This window comes from Cyanistes caeruleus, unplaced genomic scaffold (assembly GCF_971803275.1).
Source record: "Cyanistes caeruleus unplaced genomic scaffold, bCyaCae1.hap1.1 HAP1_SUPER_30, whole genome shotgun sequence".
Taxonomy (NCBI): domain Eukaryota; kingdom Metazoa; phylum Chordata; class Aves; order Passeriformes; family Paridae; genus Cyanistes; species Cyanistes caeruleus.
The window spans coordinates 835,632-854,354 of record NW_028256295.1 but is presented as its reverse complement, the minus strand read 5'-3'; the positions used below and the strand labels follow the sequence as shown (position 1 = coordinate 854,354).

At 53.1% G+C, this 18,723-nt stretch overlaps 1 protein-coding gene across 1 annotated transcript; it reads left to right on the top strand.

The window, feature by feature from the left end:
• The first annotated feature begins 76 nt into the window (after positions 1-76).
• Positions 77-15,679, top strand: LOC147645238 (uncharacterized). Its single transcript, XM_086874831.1, has 4 exons — positions 77-192; positions 9,778-9,931; positions 13,462-13,540; positions 13,727-15,679. Exons 3-4 carry the CDS (start codon positions 13,489-13,491, stop codon positions 14,815-14,817), a joined length of 1,143 nt encoding a protein of 380 aa, XP_086730957.1. The 5' UTR covers positions 77-192; positions 9,778-9,931; positions 13,462-13,488; the 3' UTR covers positions 14,818-15,679.
• The last annotated feature ends 3,044 nt before the right edge of the window (positions 15,680-18,723 follow it).

The following is an 18,723-nucleotide window of genomic DNA, read 5'->3' as shown; positions in this document are numbered from 1 at the left end:
CGTCACTCGTGGCTCTGGCGCGCGCTGATTGGGCAGAGCGGGGACAAGCCCGGCCCCGCTGGCGCCCCCAGGGCGGCCGTGGGGCAGGAGAGCCGCCATTGCTGGAGCGTCTGTGCGGGCCCGGCAGCGGCGGCAGCGGCCGGAGCCCGGTGAGGCGGCGGCGGAGCTCGGAGGCGGCCCCAGCCATCGCAGGTGGGAGCCGCGCTCGGTTCTGCGGGGGCTCGGGGCTCGCTGCGGGCCCGGGAGGGGGCGGCAGGGGGCTGTGGCGGGTGGCTTGTGCCGTGGCCGGCCCGTGTTGGCCCTGGCGTGAGGGCGCTGCGGGAGCGGCTGCCCGCGGTCTCCTTCCCGCTGGGGCCTCGGCAGGAGCCGGTGCCGGAGCAGCGCTGGCTCGTCCCGGTTCGTGTCGGTAGCCCGGAGGTGGCTGCGCTGTGCCCGGGGCTGGGCGGGAAAATTCCCGGCGCCAGAGGTTTGTGTGGCCAAAGGAGGCAGAGGAGCGGTGTGAGAGTGACTTTATTGCTGCCCAAAGGGAGAGGCCGTGGGGCATTTGCCGTGCGCTCTCTCCAGCTGCTGGAGGACGCGGCCTCGTTTTTGTCCTGATTTTCCCGGCCGCGTGTCCCTGTCCCTTTCCCCACTGGCGGAGGTGCTTGGAAGGTTCAGACTTCCCCATCTGCCTCCTGCATGTCCCGGTTAATATGTACCCACCACTTTTGTATAACATCCGATATTGATGGCTCTGTTAAGTCTTTGTTCTTCTGGAAGTTCAGGAATTTAGCGGGACTTTGTCAGAGCAGCGGTCCTTGCCAATTGGTAACATTTTCTGAAACTGAGGCTTTTTCCCATTGCTTCCTTATGTGCAAGTCCGTGGCCCTATCTGCAAGCAGATTCACTCATTGACTCTGTTTTTTCTTCCTGGTTGTTCTTTGATTTTGGGATTGCTCTCGGTGCCCTCATTCTCTGTCCTTTTGTAGCCGTTTGTGGCTCAGGAGGCCTGGCTGCCCCCTGCATCCCCTTGCTCAGCTGCTGAATGAGCTGCACTCAGCAAGGTGTGTGCATGGTGAAAAGATGAGAGTTGCTGTAGAACATAAGAGGAGAAACTGCATTTGTTTAACCCATGGTCTGCCAGGGAACCACAAAAAAGTTGCCCGTTCCCATCCTTTCCACATTTGGACCGGTACATTACATTTTTCTTATACCCTTTGTTATCTGTTTCTCCACTTTTCCTCTGTGATCTATTTGCCAACAGCAGTTTGAGTCATTTAACTTTCCACAAACTCTGTCTCCTTTTCCTGCTAAAGGATAATCTGACTCCATCCCATGGTGAAATGTTGTGTTCCTCATCTGAGTGGATTGGTTGGGAAGAAAGTCAGAAGCTTGAGCTGTCTGGTTGGGTATTATTTTGAAGACATCCTGTAATGTAATTATGCCATGGAAATGATAAATGGTTTCTGTGGCTCCTGATATGAATTTGTTAGGGTTCCCAGGGCCTGGTCCATGGTGTTGCAGGATTTGTTCTGGTGGCCGTTCATCTTTTCCCCATTTTTGGGTGCTCCCTCCAGCCAGGGCTGCATCAATTTTTGGCTTTTCTCTAATTAAATCAGCACATACTTGGATTCCAAACTGGTTTCCCTGAACTTGTGGTAGCAAAAAAACCCCAGTGCTCTAATTCACCCTGGATAACATAGAAAGTGAGAGCACAAGTTCAGGTGGGGAGTGGGATGATTCTCCCCCATTTTTTATAGTGAAGTTTTCACAACAATCTCCATTTGCCATTTTCCTTTTCAACTTAACCAATTTCTGCTGCAGAGTCAGATATCCTCACTATGGGCTCTGCCTTTAGCTGTGCAAATTCTGCCTGTGCCCCCAGGCAGAGCTTGGGCTGAGGGGCAGAGGAATTCAGCCCAATTCCTCCCCCAGGCAGGAAGACCCTGGTACATTGTCCAGGCTTTGCCCCTGGGGTGTTAATTTGCATTTCTAAAGCTCCTGTCCTGGCTGCCTGGAATGAAGCTTCTCTTCCAGGGCAGCCACAATCTGGTTTTTTGGGGTTTTTTGAACAATTTTCTATTAACTGTTTACCTTTTAAAGGGCCTCTTTTCAAACTCTTCTACTTTTCAAAATGCAGCTTAAAGGTGAACATGGGAAAACCCATACCATAATTTTGTCATCACTAAGAGCCATGCACAAACATAAAAACAAAAATTAGAAAGCAATCAAATGTTTTATTTTTCTTCTCCTCTGACTAAAAACTGATTCTCACACCCCTGGCCCAAACAGAACTGACACTATAAAATAATTATTACAAAAAATTATTCTAATGGTGTAATCCATTCACTGAAACTGTGAAAAGCAAAAACTCTCCAAAACGTCTTTAGAAAAATAAGGCATTACTTGATTCTGAACAGAATCATTTCAACCACACACAGTCTGCATGTGCAGAGAAAATCATTCCATGACATGTGAGTTTTACTAGATGTTTCCTAAACTTTATACAGTCTGAACCCATAGAAATCCATTGGTTTAGTGTTCATTGTTTCCAAGTTGTGGAGCCCTTAGTGTTTGGTTTCCTGTTGCACCCGGATTTCTGTGCCTCTGATGTGAATTAGGTCTGCACTCCTGGATTTCCTGCTCAGCCTTTTCCAGACCAGGTGTCTCCAGCTGTGCCAGGGCAGTGTCTGGGGTAGATGTTGGTTGATGTTTGCTGTGGGGCCTTGATGTTTTGTTGATGGTCGTTGTCTTTGTGGGAATCTTTTGGGCTCTTCCCAGTCTTTTGAGATGTTAAGCTCATCTCTGCTGAATGGTGGAACATCCTGTAAAAAAAACCTTTAAAATTCCTTTCCCCACGGCAAATGCAAACCAAGCCTGACTGGAGAAATCAAATAAAAAATAATTTTACACCTGGTCTATTTTCCAATACTCTAATCCCAGGCAGCCCAGAGTGTGAGTGTAATTGAGAGCCAGAGTGGAATTCTCACGGTGCCTTCCCCAGCAGCTGTGGCGAGGGCAGGCACAGAAAGCCCTGAAGCTCCAGCAGTGCCAGCCAGGATTGTCCCGCAGGGGCTGGAGATGCCAAAGGAGGGTGCCCAGGCCGAGGATTTCAGCAGAGGATCTGTGGGCAGGCCCAGGGGCTTCCCCCGCTGGGGAGCCCTGGCTGCTGCTGCCTTGCCTTCAGTGCAGGCTCAGGGGCGGCTCCCATCCTCCTGCTGCAGCCGGGAAATCCAAATCTGCGGGGCTGCAGAGCCCTTGAGCCGAGGCTGAGGGGTCCCCCCGTGTTCAGCTGTGCTGGGGCTGTTTCTGTGCTCAGGGACACTTGGAATGGGCCGTGCCACTTGGCCACCAGAGCTGCTTCTTTCCACTGCTTCGGCAGGACCCGATGTCCTGCTTGGGTGTGTCGTAGTAGAGATGGACAATGACACCTGTTTCTTCTTCCACCATAGCCAAAGCTTTATTGCACACAGCTTATATTTACATGGTTATCAGAAGGCACCGTGCTTAATTCCAGTTGGTTGGGAACTCAGTTCACTGGTTGGTAATGGTGAGTGTACACGTCAATCCAAACTTTTCTCTCTAACAATGTTTTCATACTTTTTCTACTGATTCCCATGGGACAGATCCCTTGTTACTACAGGTGCACTTGTTTTTCTCCCCAAGAATAGTTTGTTATGTTAACAAACTTTTCATTCTCAAGATGTTTTTGCATGAGAACTTATCAGGCCAGCTGCTAGCTACACTAAGCCCACGTAACAAGTCCTAAACCATGGTTTTCCAAGTCCTTTCTTTTGTAAGGTTTTACCTTCATGTGACAGGGTGTTGTGGACAGCAAAGTCCAAAGGTGGGTGTGTCTCAAATCTCTCCCAGCCTGGGTCTGGATCTCTCTCAATTCAATGCAGGCATGGGTTTCTTCCCAGCCCCCTCTCCAGGCTGTTTAAACAGGAGGCTTGGTTAAACCCTTCCCCTGTCCTCAATTCTAAATCCTCCTGTGCCACTGAACAAGTTTCATACTGCAGTCACCGAGCTCTGCTCATCCATTTAGGGGCTCTGTTGGGGTACGTGGGAGAAGGTGAGGAGGGGTCCCCGGGGGTCGTGTCTCCCCCCAGGAGCACCTGTGACTCCCCCATGTCCCCCCCATGCCGGGCTCACCCCCTTTTGTCTCTGCCAGAGCTCCTGACCCAGCTCCTGCTGTGCCCTGGGAGGGGCTTTGGGGAGCCCCCCTGGGACCCCCTTGGATCCCCATTCCTGGGCCCTGGGACCCCCCCGCATCTCCTTGCCCAGCTCCAGGACCCCCTGCACCCCCTTCTCCTGCACCAACAGCGCCCTGCACCCCCTTTCCCGGGGATCCTCCCCTGGCAGCCCCTGGATCCCCCGGTTCCGTCAGCCCGGGGACCCCCGGAGCCCCATTCCCGGCCATCCCGGGGCACCGCACCCCCAGGCCTCCCTTTCCAGGGAAAGCCGAGCTGGGCACGGGGCTCTCCAGCCGCTCTGGCATTTCTGATCACCCAAAGGAGAGGGAGAGAGCAGCAGAGAGAGAGAGAAGGAGATTGGGAATCGGGGCTCGGGCTCCCAGCGCCCGCTCCTGCTCCGCCGGGGCTGGGGAGCCGCAGCCGCAGGAAAAATGGGATCCGCGGATGCCGGGGCTTCCCCCGCTTTGGGCCGAAGCCGGCGGGTTCCAGGCAGAGTTTGAGCGCAGGGCCCGGGAGTTCAGCCCAGTTTGTCCCGGGGGTCCCGCAGTGCGCGGCCGAGGAGGGTCCCGGGGGATCCCGGGAGGGGATCCAGGGGAATTCCCTGGAATTGCCGCGTCCCCTCCCCCCGCGCTCCCTCGGGCACTTTCGCTTCCGCCTTGGCCGCCCTGCGCCGCCGGGATCTGCCCGGCGACCGGTGACGTCACTGCAGCCTCGGGCTGCCACTGGCGGGCAGCAAAGAGCGGCGCCAATGGCGGGGCCGGAGGCGGCTCTGAGGGCGGGGCCGGGGCTGTGGGCGGGGCCGCAGCGGAGCAGCGCGATGGCTCCAGCGCTGGGGCCGGGGGCGCTCCCGGGGGGCGGCGAGAGGTGAGGGGGACCCCGGCACCGGGACTCTTTGATCGCCCATTCTGGAGCGCTGAGGGGCCCCCAAACCCCCATTCCTGGCCGCCGCCATCCCACCGAACCCCCATTCCCGGCCGTGGGTCCCACCCTGCACCCCCTTATCCGGCACCAGGAACGCCTGCACCCCTTTCCCGGCCATCCCGCCTCCCGCAGCCCCCAGAGCCCCCTTCTCCTTCACCCATTTACCCCCCGGACCCCTATTCCTGCCTCTCCCAGCAGCCAGCCCCTCCTTTCCTCAGCACTCAGGACACCCGGGACCCCTATTCCCAGCCATCCCGGCTTTCCCTGCCCTGTCCTGGCAATGGGGACAGCGGGGACCCTTGGAGCTCCCTTTCCTGGGTACAGGAACGCCCTGAACTCCAGCCATGCCACATCTAGCCAGCCCTAGCCTCCCCTCTTGTCACTCCTGGCATCCCCAAATGCCCTTCCCGGCTCTCCCCGTTCCCCCTTTCCTTCAGCCGTGACCCCCCCGATCCCAAATCTCCAAATGTCCCCCCAGTTCTCCTCTCCCTGCGTTCCCTGCACGCGGCGCTGTCGGAGCCCGGCCCGGGCTTCCCGCAGTCCATGTCCATGGGGTCCCTGGCTGGGATCCCCTTCCAGCGCCACCGCAGCGAGCGGGGCCGGGCGGAGCCGAGCCGGGATCTTGGGATAGCCAGGGCTGGGATCTTGGGATAGCCAGAGCTGGGATATTGGGATAGCCAGAGCTGGGATCTTGGGATAGCCCGGGCTGGGATATTGGGATAGCCAGGGCTGGGATATTGGGATAGCCAGGGCTGGGATATTGGGATAGCCAGAGCTGGGATATTGGGATAGCCAGGGCTGGGATATTGGGATAGCCAGAGCTGGGATATTGGGATAGCCAGGGCTGGGATGTTGGGATAGCCAGGGCTGGGATATTGGGATAGCCAGAGCTGGGATATTGGGATAGCCAGGGCTGGGATATTGGGATAGCCAGGGCTGGGATATTGGGATAGCCAGGGCTGGGATATTGGGATAGCCAGGGCTGGGATATTGGGATAGCCAGAGCTGGGATCTTGGGATAGCCAGAGCTGGGATCTTGGGATAGCCAGGGCTGGGATATTGGGATAGCCAGGGCTGGGATATTGGGATAGCCAGAGTCGGCACAAGGAGCGGCACCGGCACGGGGCCAGCGGGGAGCTGCAGATGCTGCAGCAGCGGCACAGCCAGAGCGGGGCTGAGCGGGGGGAGCCGGGGCTGGGGGATCTGTGGGGCTGCGATGGCAACTGTGGCACCGCCATGGGGATCCCTGAGATCCAGGCTGAGGGATTAACAAATTCCCTGGCTCACAGCTGCAGGGAATGTCTCTGGAAATGTGTCAGATATGGGCGGGAGGCGCTGGAGTGTAAAGGTGGGGAGGGCAGAATTCCCATGGGAATATGGGAATGGGAATGTGGGATTTGGGAGGGCAAAATTTGGGAACGTGGGAATTCTCATGCAAATTCCATGGATGGATTTCAGACATCCCATTCCCGTGAGATCTCCATGCATGGATCCTGCTGCTGTCCCATTCCCAAGGGAATTCTGTGGATGGACCTCACTGCCATGCCATTCCCATGGAATTCCATGGGCAGATCTCCCCATCCCGCAGCCATGAGAGCCCCAATCCGGTTCCCCTCCAAACCCATCCTGGGGGTTGCCCTGGTCCTTGCCCTCCCCACCCCCCACAAGACTCCTGGGGGTCTCCCCCAGGACCCATCCAGCCCCCCTAAACTCTTCCTGGGTCCCCTCTCATCCCCCGATAACTGGAATTCCTGGAAGTCCCCCCGTATCCCCTCCCCCAGGACTTTGGGGGTCCCACCCAACCTGTCCCTGCACCCCCAGATTTCTTCCACAGCCCCCCTGTGATGGTGGAGGGTGGGGGCCGAGTGCTGGTGCCCCCCTGCCTGCAGCAGATCCAGCGGTGAGGGCAGTTTGGGGGGTCCCTCAGCATTTGGGGTCCCTGGGATTTGGGGTGACCCCCCGGGCCCCCCAGGATCTCCCTGAACACGCTGACGCTGCCCGTGCGCAGTGAGAAGGTTCAAACCCGGCACGGGGTCCCCAGCACTGCCACCCGCATGGCCCAGGTACCCCCAAACCTGCCGAGAACCCCCAAACCCCCTGGGACACCCCAACCTCCCCTGATCCCAAACACATTCCTGGATACTCCAAAAACTCCCTAAAACCGCAAAACCCGATACAGACATTGAGAAGGTTCATACCTGGCATGGGGTCCCCATCTCCATCACCAGCAGGTTCCCCAAAACAGCCTTGGGACCCCCAGTTCCACCCCCGGGATCGCCCAAATTCCCCCATTGCGACCCCTGTAAACCCCCTTTGAGAACTTCCAAAAAACCATTGTGGCCCCCAAACACCCAGAACTTTCAAAAACCCCCAGGAAACGCTCACAAAGGTTTATACCCCGCATGGAGACCCCATCACCTTCATCGGCATCACCCAGGTACCCTCAAACCCCTCCCGGGACCCCCAACCCCTCCCGGGCTCCAGTGCCGGAACCAACGGGAGCGGTGTTGCCCTTTTAAGAGGAGTTACAGTGGGACCCGACAACACCGGGGGCCCTTAAAGCGGCCATGGTAGAGAGAACCCCCAAAATCCACCCTGGGGGACAAAACATCCCCTACAGGGGCTTGGGGTGGGGACACCCCTAAAAATGTCACTTAAAGCCGTCATGATCCCCCCTCAAAAGGGGTTTGTGGGGCTGCGGCCGCACAAACACCCTAAAATGGGGAGGAAAAAACACCCCTGTAGTGGTGGGATCCCCCCGAAAAAACCTGAAAAAGAGAAAAACTCCTCTTGAGAGGGGCCTGAAGACCCTGGAAGAGGGACAAGATCCCCTCCTGTGCTGGGGCCTCCCCGAGCCGGGAACTCTCCCGTTCCTGCTCTCGGGGGAGCCCCGAACGACGGCGGCTCCTGGGCTGAGCCCCCCTCAGCCGGGGCTGCGGGGGGAACTGGGGGGGCTGGGACGGGGCCTGGGGCTCCTGGGGTGAACTGGGGGACCCTCAGTGCTCCCACCTCCCCCTGTTCCCCTGTCCCGCCCCGTTCCCATTGTTCCCCCAAAGCTCCGCTGCCCTCAGCTCGGTTTGGGGGGGACCCAGCCCTTTCCCATCGTGTCCCGGCCCGGCCCCGCTCACCCGAGGGCTCCGAACCACGCCCAGGGACAGAGGAGGGACAGAGGAGGAGGAAGAGGAGGGACAGAGGAGGAGGAAGAGGAGGGACAGAGGAGGAGGAAGAGGAGGGACAGAGGAGGAGGAAGAGGAGGGACAGAGGGGGAGGAAGAGGAGGGACAGAGGAGGAGGAAGAGGAGGGACAGAGGAGGAGGAAGAGGAGGAGCAGGAGGAGGAAGAGCTGGAGCAGGCAGAGGAGGCTCCACCTGCGCTCCCCGCTCTCTGCATCTGCAGCTCCTTCGGGACCATCGCCCCCCATCCCGCAGGTGCCCGGGGAGGGGGAGCTCGCCCCAAATACCCCGGGGCTCCCTGGCTTTGGGGTTTTTGGGGGGGATGTTTGGGGATGGCAGGGCTCCAGAGCCGAGCCGCAGATGCCCCTCGGGGGCACCCCGGGGGTCCCCGGGAGGTGTTTTTGGGGGGTCCCGGTGGCGGTGGCGGCAGAGCCCCGGCAAAGGGGCCGGGGGGATGCGGGTCCGGCATGGCCGGGAAAGGGGTTCGGGGCTCCCGGTGCCGGCAGTGGCTGCTCCCAGCATTGCCCAGTTGCTCCCCACGTGTGGCTCCAGTTTCCTGTGAGCCCCACGATAAGCCAAATCACTCCCAGTCATTCCCTATTAGAGTACAATTTGTCTCCATTTTATCCCATTTTCCACATTTTTATCCCATTTTTGCTCTATTTTTTCTAATTTTATCCCATTTTCATAATTATTTTCCCAATTTTTATCCTATTTTTTTATTTTTCCCCATTTTTTCCCTATTTTTTTCCTTTTCCTTTCCATTTCTCCCTTTTTTATCTCATTTTTCCTCATTTTTTTCCCAGTTTTTATGATTTTTTTTTTTATTTTTACTCCATTTTTACTCAAATTATTCCACAGGTTTTCCTATTTTACCCATTTTTTTCCATTTTTAATCTGTTTTTTCCCCATTTCCCCATTTTACCATATTTTTGCTCAATTTTTCCCCAGTTTTTTCCCCATGTTCTCTCCTGTTTTCCCCATTTTCTTCCATTTTTCTCCCATTTTTGCCTCATTTTTACCATTTTTATTCCCATTTTTACCCCAGTTTTCCCCATTATTTCCCCATTTTTATCCTGATTTTATCTCATTTTTCCACAATTTTATCCTAATTTTCTTCCATTTCTTTCTCCATTTCGTTTTTCTAAATTTTTCCTCCATTTCCATCCCATTATCCCAAATTTTTCCCTATTTTTATCCAATGTTTTCCCATTTTTTCCCCCCATTTTGGCTCCATTTCTCCCCATTTTCCTCCATTTTTCCTGTCATTTTTCTCACTTTTCCCCCATATTTTTGTAGTTTTCTCTAACTTTGCCCCATTCTTCCTCCATTTCTATCCTATTTTCTCCATTTCCTCCTATCTTCCCCTTTTAATTATCCCAAAAATTGAAATTTGGGGAAAAAAAATAGAAATTTTGGTGGGAAAAAAGGGTACTTTGGTGGCAAAATTCCATGAATTTAAATCACAGCTTTTCCATGATTTTTCCATGATTTTTCCATGATTTCCAGCCAGAAGGAGGTGTGGGATTCATCCAAACATTCTGGAAGCTGGAAGAGGACCAAGCCATCAGTCTTCCAAAAAACCTGGAGTAGCTCATCTGCAATTCCACCTTTGCCCACTCCCCGGATTCTCAGGTCTGGAAATTCTTCCACAACCTCCCAGGCAGGCAATTCTCAAAATTCCATGGAAAAATTAAATAGGTGGACTTCATCCTGTTTTTTTCCTGATTTTTCCCATTTTTTTCCCAGTTTATGTCCCCTTTTTTTTCTGTTTTTTCCTGATTTTCCAGATTATTTTCCTCTTTCTTTTCCTCACTTTTTCCTGATTTTTTCCAATATTTTCCCATTATTTTCCCATTTTTTTCTCTTCTTTTTTCCCCATTTTTCCTGATTTTCCCCTCTTTTTTTCCCTATTTTTTTCCTGTTTTTTTCCAGTTCTTTCTTAAATTTTCCTGATTTTTTCCTGATTTCCCCTGATTTTTCTCTCTTCCCAAGTTTTTCTGGATTTTCCCCTACTTTTTCTTAAGTTTTCCCCTGTTTTTCTGTTTTTTCCCTGATTTTCCCACAATTTTTTTCATTCTTTTTTCTGATTTTTCCACTTTTTATTTGCTTTTTCTTTTTCTGATTTTTCTCTCATTTTTCATAATTTTTTTCAAATTTTTTTCCATTTTTTTCCTGATTTTTCCCTATGATTTGTCCGAATTTCCCCCCATTTTTTCCTAATTTTTCCTGACTTTTGCCTGTTTTTTCCTAAATATTTCCTGGCTTTTTCCCAATTTTTTCCCATTTTTTTGTGGGTTTTTTTTCCCCGTTTTCTTTTCCTTATTTTTTTCCCTGATTTTTTCCTTAATTTTTCCCAAATTTTTCCCAGTCTTCTTCCTCTTTCTTTTCCTCATTTTTCCCCATTTTTTCACTGTTTTTTCCCCCATTTTTTCCTGATTTTTCCCTCTTCTTTTCCCAATTGTTTCGTGGTTAGTCCCAAATATTTTTACAGTTTTTCCCTGATTTTTTCCCTTTATTTTCTAGTTTTTTTCATTATTTTTCCTGATTTCTTTTCCCTGATATTTTCTCTTTTTTTCCTGATTTTTTTTCAGATTTTCCTCAATTTTTTCTAAAAATTTTCCTTGATTTTTGCAGTTTTTCCCATTTTTTTGTCCATTTTTTCCCCTGATTTTTCCCTTTTCCTTTCCCAAATTTTTCTGGTTTTCCCAGTTTTTTCCTGATTCTTTTTCATTGTTTTTTTATTATTTTTTTCCAGATTTTTTTATCCTTTTCCTGTATTTTTTTCTCTTATTTCCTTTGATTTTTCTTATTTTTTCACAATTTTTTTTTCTGATTTTTTCCAACATTTTTCTCAAGTATTTCTGTTTGTTCTTTGATTTTTTCAATTTTTTTCCTGATTTTTCCCAGGGATTTTTGTCTTTTTTTTCCTGATATTTTCCCTTATTTTTATCAAATTTTCCTCAATTTTTTTCATGTTTTTCCCATTTTTTCCTTCTTTTTCCTGATATTTCCCTCTTCTTTTCTCAAATTTTTCCTAGCGTTCTCCCAATTTCTTCTCAAATTTCCCTGCTTTTTCCTGGGTTTTTTCCAATTTTTTTTAACTATTTCCCATTTTTTTCTAGATTTTATTCCTCTTTATTTTCTTGATTTTTTCCTGACCTTTTCCAGTTATTTCCCAGTTTTCTTCCTAGTTTTCCCCATATTTTTCCTATATTTTTCCTGTGTTTTCCTGATTTTTCCCTATTTTCCTATTTTTTCCTGATTTTTTCCCCATTTTTTTCTGATTTTTTTCCTGATTTTTCCCAGGTTTTTTGCACTTTCTTTTCCTGATTTTTTTCCTTGATTTTACACAATTTTTTCTTCAGTTTCCTCTTTTTTTCCCAAATTTTTCCTGGTTTTCCCCTTTTTTTTGTCATTTTTCACAAATTTTTCACAAATTTTTCCTGATTTTTCCCTAATTTTTTTGGATTTCACACTGATATTTTTCTGTTTTTTCCCTGAATTTTCCTTTCCATTTTCCTTGAATTTATCCTGGGGTTTTTTTCATTTTTTCCCCAATTTTCCAGTTTCCTTCGCACTCAGATTATCATCCCAGTCACTCCCAGTCTGATCCCAGTAACTCCCAGTCTAATCCCAGTCACTCCCAGTATGAGGCCAGTGGCCCCCAGTTGCTCCCTGGCAGTGCCAGTGTGACCCCAGCAGCCTCCAGTGTGATCCCTGGGACTCCCTGTCTCTCCCAGTATATCCCAGTCAGCCCCAGCATGCTCCCAGTCATTCCCAGCTCCTCCCAGTTGCTCTCAGCATGATCCCAGTTGTTCCCAGCCACTCCCAGTCAATCCCAGTATGATTCCAGTCACCCTCAGTGGGATCCCAGTCTCAGCCAGCAGGGATCCAGCTGCTCCCACTGTGATCCCAGTATGATCCCAGTTGAGTATGATCCCAGAATAGTTGTAATTCTTCCCAGTTCCTACCGGTGTGATCCCAGTTGTCCCTGGAATAGTCCCAGCCCATCTCAGCACGGTTCCACTCACTCCCCGTTTCTCCCAGTGTGGTTCCAGCTGTTCCCAGTATGGTCACAGACACTCCCAGTATATCCCATGTGCCCTCAGCATTCTTGTGCTCATTCCCAGTCATTCCCAGTTGCCCCAGTAAGGTTCCAGTTACCCCAGTCCAAACCAGTCCCTGCCAGTGCTGCCACTCCTGGGATCCCCCAGCCCTCTCTGTGTTCCCCCCTCCCACATCTCCCCAGAGGAGCCCCAAGGGCTGGCAGTCCCCAGCCAGGGTCCCCAGCCAGCCCCAGGTTGGATCTGCAGCCCCCAATTTTCCCACTTTCCCTCTCCTTTTCCCCGGGCCGGGTTCCCCCCGTCCCCAGCGGGTGGGAGCAGCGGAGAGCCCCGCGCTGCCCATCCCGACCTGTCCCAGCTCCATCCCCGCTCCTGCCGTGGGCTGTGAGGGGTTTGGGAACGGGGCACCGAGGGTGTCACTGCTCCTGAGGGAGGAGGAGGAGGGATGGAAGAGGAGGGATGAAGAAGGAGAGAGAGAAGGGTTGGAAGTAGGAGAAGGAGGTGGGGTTATGGAGGAAGAGGAGGAGGAAGGATGGAAGGGGAGGAGAGGGAGGAAGAGGAGGGACAAAGGAGGATCAGGGAAAGGAGAAGGAACCACAAGGTCGAGCACTCCTTGAATTCATAGCCCCCTCCTGTGGGATCATCACCCACCATCCCACAGGTGATGGGGGAGTGGGAGCTTTGCCCGGATATCCTGGGGGGGTCCCTGGGTTGGGTTTATTTTGCGGGCGGGGAATGTTTGGAGAATGTGGAACTCCAAAGCTGAGCGAAAAATCCTACTTGGGGGGACATTGGGGGGGTCTCACCATCCCTAAGTGGGGAAATGGAAACAGGGGGAACTTTTCGGATTCCTGGCACTCCCAGCAGCCTGGGGATGGTAGGGACTGAGCAGACAGGTTGTCCCCAGTACAAGCTTGACTCCCAGCAGCTGGGACAGGGGGGAACCCCTGAACCGCAAACAGGAGAGACTAGAGATGGGGAAGTCCTGGGAGGCATTTTCAGAGCTGAATCTTGGTATTTTTTGGAGGTTTTACGGACCCCAGATGTCCGGTGACTTCTAGAGACGAGCTTGGACAGAGGGACCTGCAAACTCAATGTCCTCATCCCTTGTATTTCCCCAAACCAGGATTTCCCATTCCCAAACCTTGGCCAGATGGAGAAGGAGGCTACGAGGAAGAGGAAGATGCCCCAGGACACCCAGGCAGGTGAGGAGGAAGTCAGTGCCCCTTTCCCCCTCTCTCCTGCTCCATCTCCCAGCCCAGCCTGGCCCCCGGCTGCAGGACAACCCCGCTGCCGACGCCGTCCTGCCGGGGACGCACTGGGGGGATCTCCTTCCCCTTCCCTCTGGCACGGAGGCAAATCCCATCCTCTCCTTGTCCTTCCTCCAACAGACAAGGAGCTGAGGATGGAGACCAGGGAGGACAAATCCCCGCAGCAGAACCTCATGGAAGAAGCTGTTTTGAGTGGCTCCACAGCACAGGAATTCAACAGGGAAGAAAAGCCATGGAGATCCCACAGGAGGAGGGGCTCCAAACCCATCCCAGGGTGCTCTGAGGAGGAAAGACCCACCCTGTTCCGGGAAGGCGGGCAGAGATCCAGCCAGGGCTCTGAGTTGGTGGTCCATGAGCAGCCTCAGGATGGGGAGAAGCCCTACAAGTGCTTGGAGTGTGGGAAGAGCTTCAGACAGAGCAACAGCCTGATCCGCCACCAGATGATCCACACTGGGGAATGGCCCTACGAGTGTGGGCAATGTGGGAATGGCTTCTACTGCAGCTCCCACCTCATCATCCACCAGCGCATCCACAGTGGGGAGAGGCCCTACGAGTGTCCTGAGTGTGGGAAGAGGTTTCAGACCAGCTCCAGTCTCCTCCAGCACCAGCGGATTCACATGGATGAGAGGCCCTTCTGCTGCCCTGACTGTGGGGAGGGCTTCAAGCAAAACTCCCACCTCATCACCCACCGGCGCATCCACACTGGGGAGAGGCCCTACGAGTGTGGGGAATGTGGGAAGAGCTTCAGACAGAGCTCCAGCCTGATCAGCCACCAGAGAACCCACACTGGGGAACGTCCCTATGAGTGTGAGGAATGTGGGATGACCTACAGCCGGAGGTCCCAACTGATCATCCACCAGATGATCCACACTGGGGAGAGGCCCTACGAGTGTGGGCAATGTGGGAATGGCTTCTACTGCAGCTCCCACCTCATCATCCACCAGCGCATCCACACTGGGGAGAGGCCCTACGAGTGTCCTGAGTGTGGGAAGAGGTTTCAGACCAGCTCCCATCTCCTCCAGCACCAGCTGATTCACACAGATGAGAGGCCCTTCCACTGCCCTGACTGCAGGAAGGGCTTCAAGGACAACTCCAACCTCATCAGGCACCGGCGCATCCACACTGGGGAGAGGCCCTACGAGTGTCCCCAGTGTGGGAAGAGCTTTACCCAGAGCTCTAACTTGACCCAGCACCAACGGATGCACCGGTAAGGGAAGCCCTGTGAGTGCCCCAAGTGCAGGAAGGTGTCCATGTGCTGCTCCAGCTCCATCCCCCATCAGAGGACCCACGTTGGGCAGCACCTGATGACCCACGTTCCCAGTGATCTGTGTTGGGAAGACACTGAGCTGGTGGTCATTTTGATTTGGCCCTAATTTTCTTTTGATTCATCTTCATCCCTTTAAAACAGACAAAATTGGGGTAAAAGTCTACAGATTCATCAAAGGCATCTAAAACATCTCTTCTACTAGTGCTTGAAGGGAATCTGGTATTCAGGGAGATAATGGAAAGGGTTTTGGGGGTATTTGGTATATTTGTCTCCATCTCTTGGCACTCAAGGAGATGAGCGAGTTCTATCTGTCACCTCAAAAGCACTCAGTGCCATTGAAATCTACTCAATCCCACCCAAAATTACTGGATTCCACAGTCCCTCAGGGTGTGTTGTCTTAAATTTTAGCTTTCATATTTTTCAAATTCTGCACTGCCTAGGTTTGTAGTTTTGAACTTCCTATTAAGTGCTAGTGAGCTCTCTTCAGAGAGTAGGTAGACAAAACAATTCCTTTTCTAGCTTGATACCAAGGACAATTGTTACAAGTTCCATGCCCAGAAGCATGAACAAGGGTGGACTGAAGAGAGAAAACAAGGATGGGACTTCCTCATCTGAAGCTGTAATTGGACAATGAATCCAAATATGCAGATGGACCTAAACTTCTGAAAATGTGAGACCTCATGATCACTTGTCCATTTTTGTGACCATTTCTGGTCCATCTTGGGTGTAGCCCTGTCCAGGTTCTTGTACTGCCCAAGGTGTATCCTCTAAGGCCTTTTAATAAACTTTATTCTTAACTCTGTGCAGCCTCTGTTCTAGGCCAGCTTTCTAAAGGCATCAGGTGGAATGGGGTTGGAAGGGGACGGGGTGAAGTGGGATGGAAATCAGGTGAGTTGAGAATGGCATTGGATGGGGCAGGATAGGTGGGATAGAGTTTGGGAGGTGTGAAATGAGGGAAATTGGTCTTGGGAAGGGGGTCTTGATGTCCAGCAGGGATGGGATGGGTTGGGGTTTGGATTGGGGAGGTGGGGTGGGGTCTGCAATGAGACAGCCAAAGTTTGGGGATGATGAAGGGAGGGGGAGCCCATTGTTGAATGAGTTTTTGGATATTCAACATTCCTGAAGAGATTTTGGGGCATCTCACATTTCTGAGGCGCTTTTGGGGCACTCCCCAGCTCTTGGGATGTTCCTGAGAGCAGCTCCATGGAGCCCCATTGCCAGGGCTGGTTGCCATGGGCTCAAGCTCAGAGCTGTAGCCAGAGTGCGTTGCCTCAGCGCTGGAGAGCAGAGAAATGATGAATGGCCCCAGACATCTCCAGGGTGTGTTTGGGGGCAGAGCAAGTTCTGCCTGTGTGGGGCGGTCACTGCCCCAGCCCAGCCACTGCAGCCTCTGCTCCAGCCCCAAAGTGGCTGCCAAGCCCCTGGCACCCCAAAAACCCCAGCTGGGAGAGGGAGCAGAGCAGGTGAGGCTGTGACACGGGTGTGACACTGACATGTGCCACAGCCCTGGAGCTCACAGCAGCTGAGATGGCGCTGGATCCAAGGCTGACTGTGGATCTCTGTCCCTCTCTCGCTTCTCCTGACTTCAGTTTTCAAAATCTGGATAGCTTGAAGTTGGATGGGTTGGACGAGTTGGCTCAGTCAGTGCTTGTTGCAGTGTGTTTATTTTGTTCTGATTATTAAGTGAATGGTTTGTTCCTGTTGTTATCCCCCTATGATTGTGTAATGGTTTTGCCCTCCTGTCAGTTTTTGTAAACCCCTCCCCTTTTTCCTGAACCTTCCTTGTCCATCACCTTTAGCCTGCCCCTGGTCCCTGTCATTCAATGTAAACCCAACCCTTTGTTCCAGCAAGTTCCCTGCCTTTCATCCCCTACTCGAAGCCCCATTGGCTTTGCGACTGCCACCCCTCACAAATGTTACCCCTATTGGCTCCTAATATTGTGAACCCTCCTCCCGACTCCTCCCATACTGTATTCCCATTGGTCCTTGGTTTGTACCCTCCCCTCTTTAAATTGCAGAGCACAGGAGTGCTCAGGGCTCAGAGTCCTTGGGTCCCTGTGTGTCTTTCCAGCCCTCGTCCTGTCACGGCTCCTTTCCCTCAATAAATCCTGTTCCTGGAAAGCTGCTTGGACTCTGGGTCTCCTCCATCTCCTCACTGAAGCCCACGACGCTAAGATCCGCAGAGCCTTGAGTGGCGGAGAGGCTCTGAAGGTTCGGTCTGGGGAAAACAGCTCCCAGACCGTTCGTTCCCCACTCCTGGCGCTGCCAGCGGCCAGTGAGCAGAGCTAGCCCAGGTGTGAAGGGCCGCGGCGGGCAGCGTCAGGCCATGGCCGAGGGGGCCTGGACCCACCCGGAGCTCCTCCCGGAGCCCAGCGGACTCCAGCTCAGCGGGGGCCGGCAACGGGGCACGGCTTAGGCTCGGCAAGGTGTGAGCAGCCGTGGTCCGGCCCAGCCTCAGCCGGGGTCCCGCAGCCTCCCGTCCCCACCCGGTCACTGCTGGGGCCAGCCCGGCCCCGCCAGGCCGAGCCTGTGCGATTCAGCCCTTCTGGGACACAGGGCCAGAAAGACTTCAGCCCTGAAGCAGCAGGCTTTGAGTTCAAGCCTTGGGAAGCACTTGCCAAAGGCTTGATGGCAATTCATACGTTCATCAAGTCACCCCACTGAAAGTTATGTTTCTAGAATCTTCCCGTATCTCTCCCTTGATTGGTTGCAATTCGTCGCAGTATTTTGCATCTTTCTAACCCCAGTCTGTGTCTGGACCCATGCCCTCAGACTGCGCTCTCACACCTCCGCTAGATATTGTTGTGTCTGCCCCTAGGCCTGGTCTTTGAACTTTGCTCCTGTGCTGCGCAGGCTTTATGGGCCTCATCCCTACTTGATTTTCCTATTCCAGTTGGTTTTGGGGACTCCAGTGAACCCGCTCCTTTAATTTCCTCCTCGGTTGCCTGGGTGTCAGGGGACCCTGAAGCTTTAAGGATTGTTGTGGCCACTGTCAGCACGACTGCAAGGGCTGCAGTGCAGCGGGGCCCGGCCCGACCGGCAGCCGGGTACCTCCTCAAAGGTGGAAGCAAGAGAGAGATTTCCCGGGCTTGCCTGTCTGCAAAATGTCAATCTCACCGAGGTGGATCCAGCTTTTTAAATGCTTTAATAGGTAGTCAGTTCCCACAGCTAGCCAGCTCTTGGATTTTGCTTGGCACAGGGGCAGCTCTCGCTTAGCAGCTCCTCTCAGGAAAATCATTTCCATGGGGGGCTTCTTCCCTGCTCACCAAATAGCAATTCATGCAAAAGCAGCACAAACTGTTCTTCCTGTCCTCCTATCTTTGCCAGAGAGTGCCTTTCAAAGGGATAATAATTGGGAGGGAGGGGGTTTACATTTTCCATTGCAAAGGAGCCTCCTGCCTCCCTTAGCAGGCCCCTGTCTTTCAAATGAAGACACACACGGTCTCCTTTTGCGCCTTCACTTGGCCCCAGCCACTCCTGATCATTTGAAGGAGCGGCTCAGAAGAAGGGGCTGCAATCCCCCAAGGCCTGGGCTGCTCCAGGCCGCTCCTGGTGCCTTGGGCTGTTGAAGGGGTGCCGGGGTGGCCTTTGTGACACAGGCACGGGGTGCCGGGGTGGCCTTTGTGACACAGGCACAGGGTGCCGGGGTGGCCTTTGTGACACAGGCACGGTGCGTCAGGGGCCGTGGTGACGCGGGACCTTGCGGTGCCCAAAGTCCATTGTGACATGGCAGAGCCCCGCCCCGGCTGGGGGGTATATAAAGGGCTTGTGGGGCCTGGGTCAGTCCCAGGACAGTGGCTGTGTCCAGGTACCTGTGTGCGCCAGAGGACTGCAGGCACAGAGGAGGAGA

Bases quoted from the DNA above. Each gene is read 5' to 3' on its own strand.
- LOC147645238 (XM_086874831.1), top strand. From the start codon at position 13,489: ATGGAGAAGGAGGCTACGAGGAAGAGGAAGATGCCCCAGGACACCCAG. The intron at 13,541-13,726 runs GTGAGGAGGAAG...TTCCTCCAACAG, and splicing joins GCCCCAGGACACCCAGGCAG to ACAAGGAGCTGAGGATGGAG.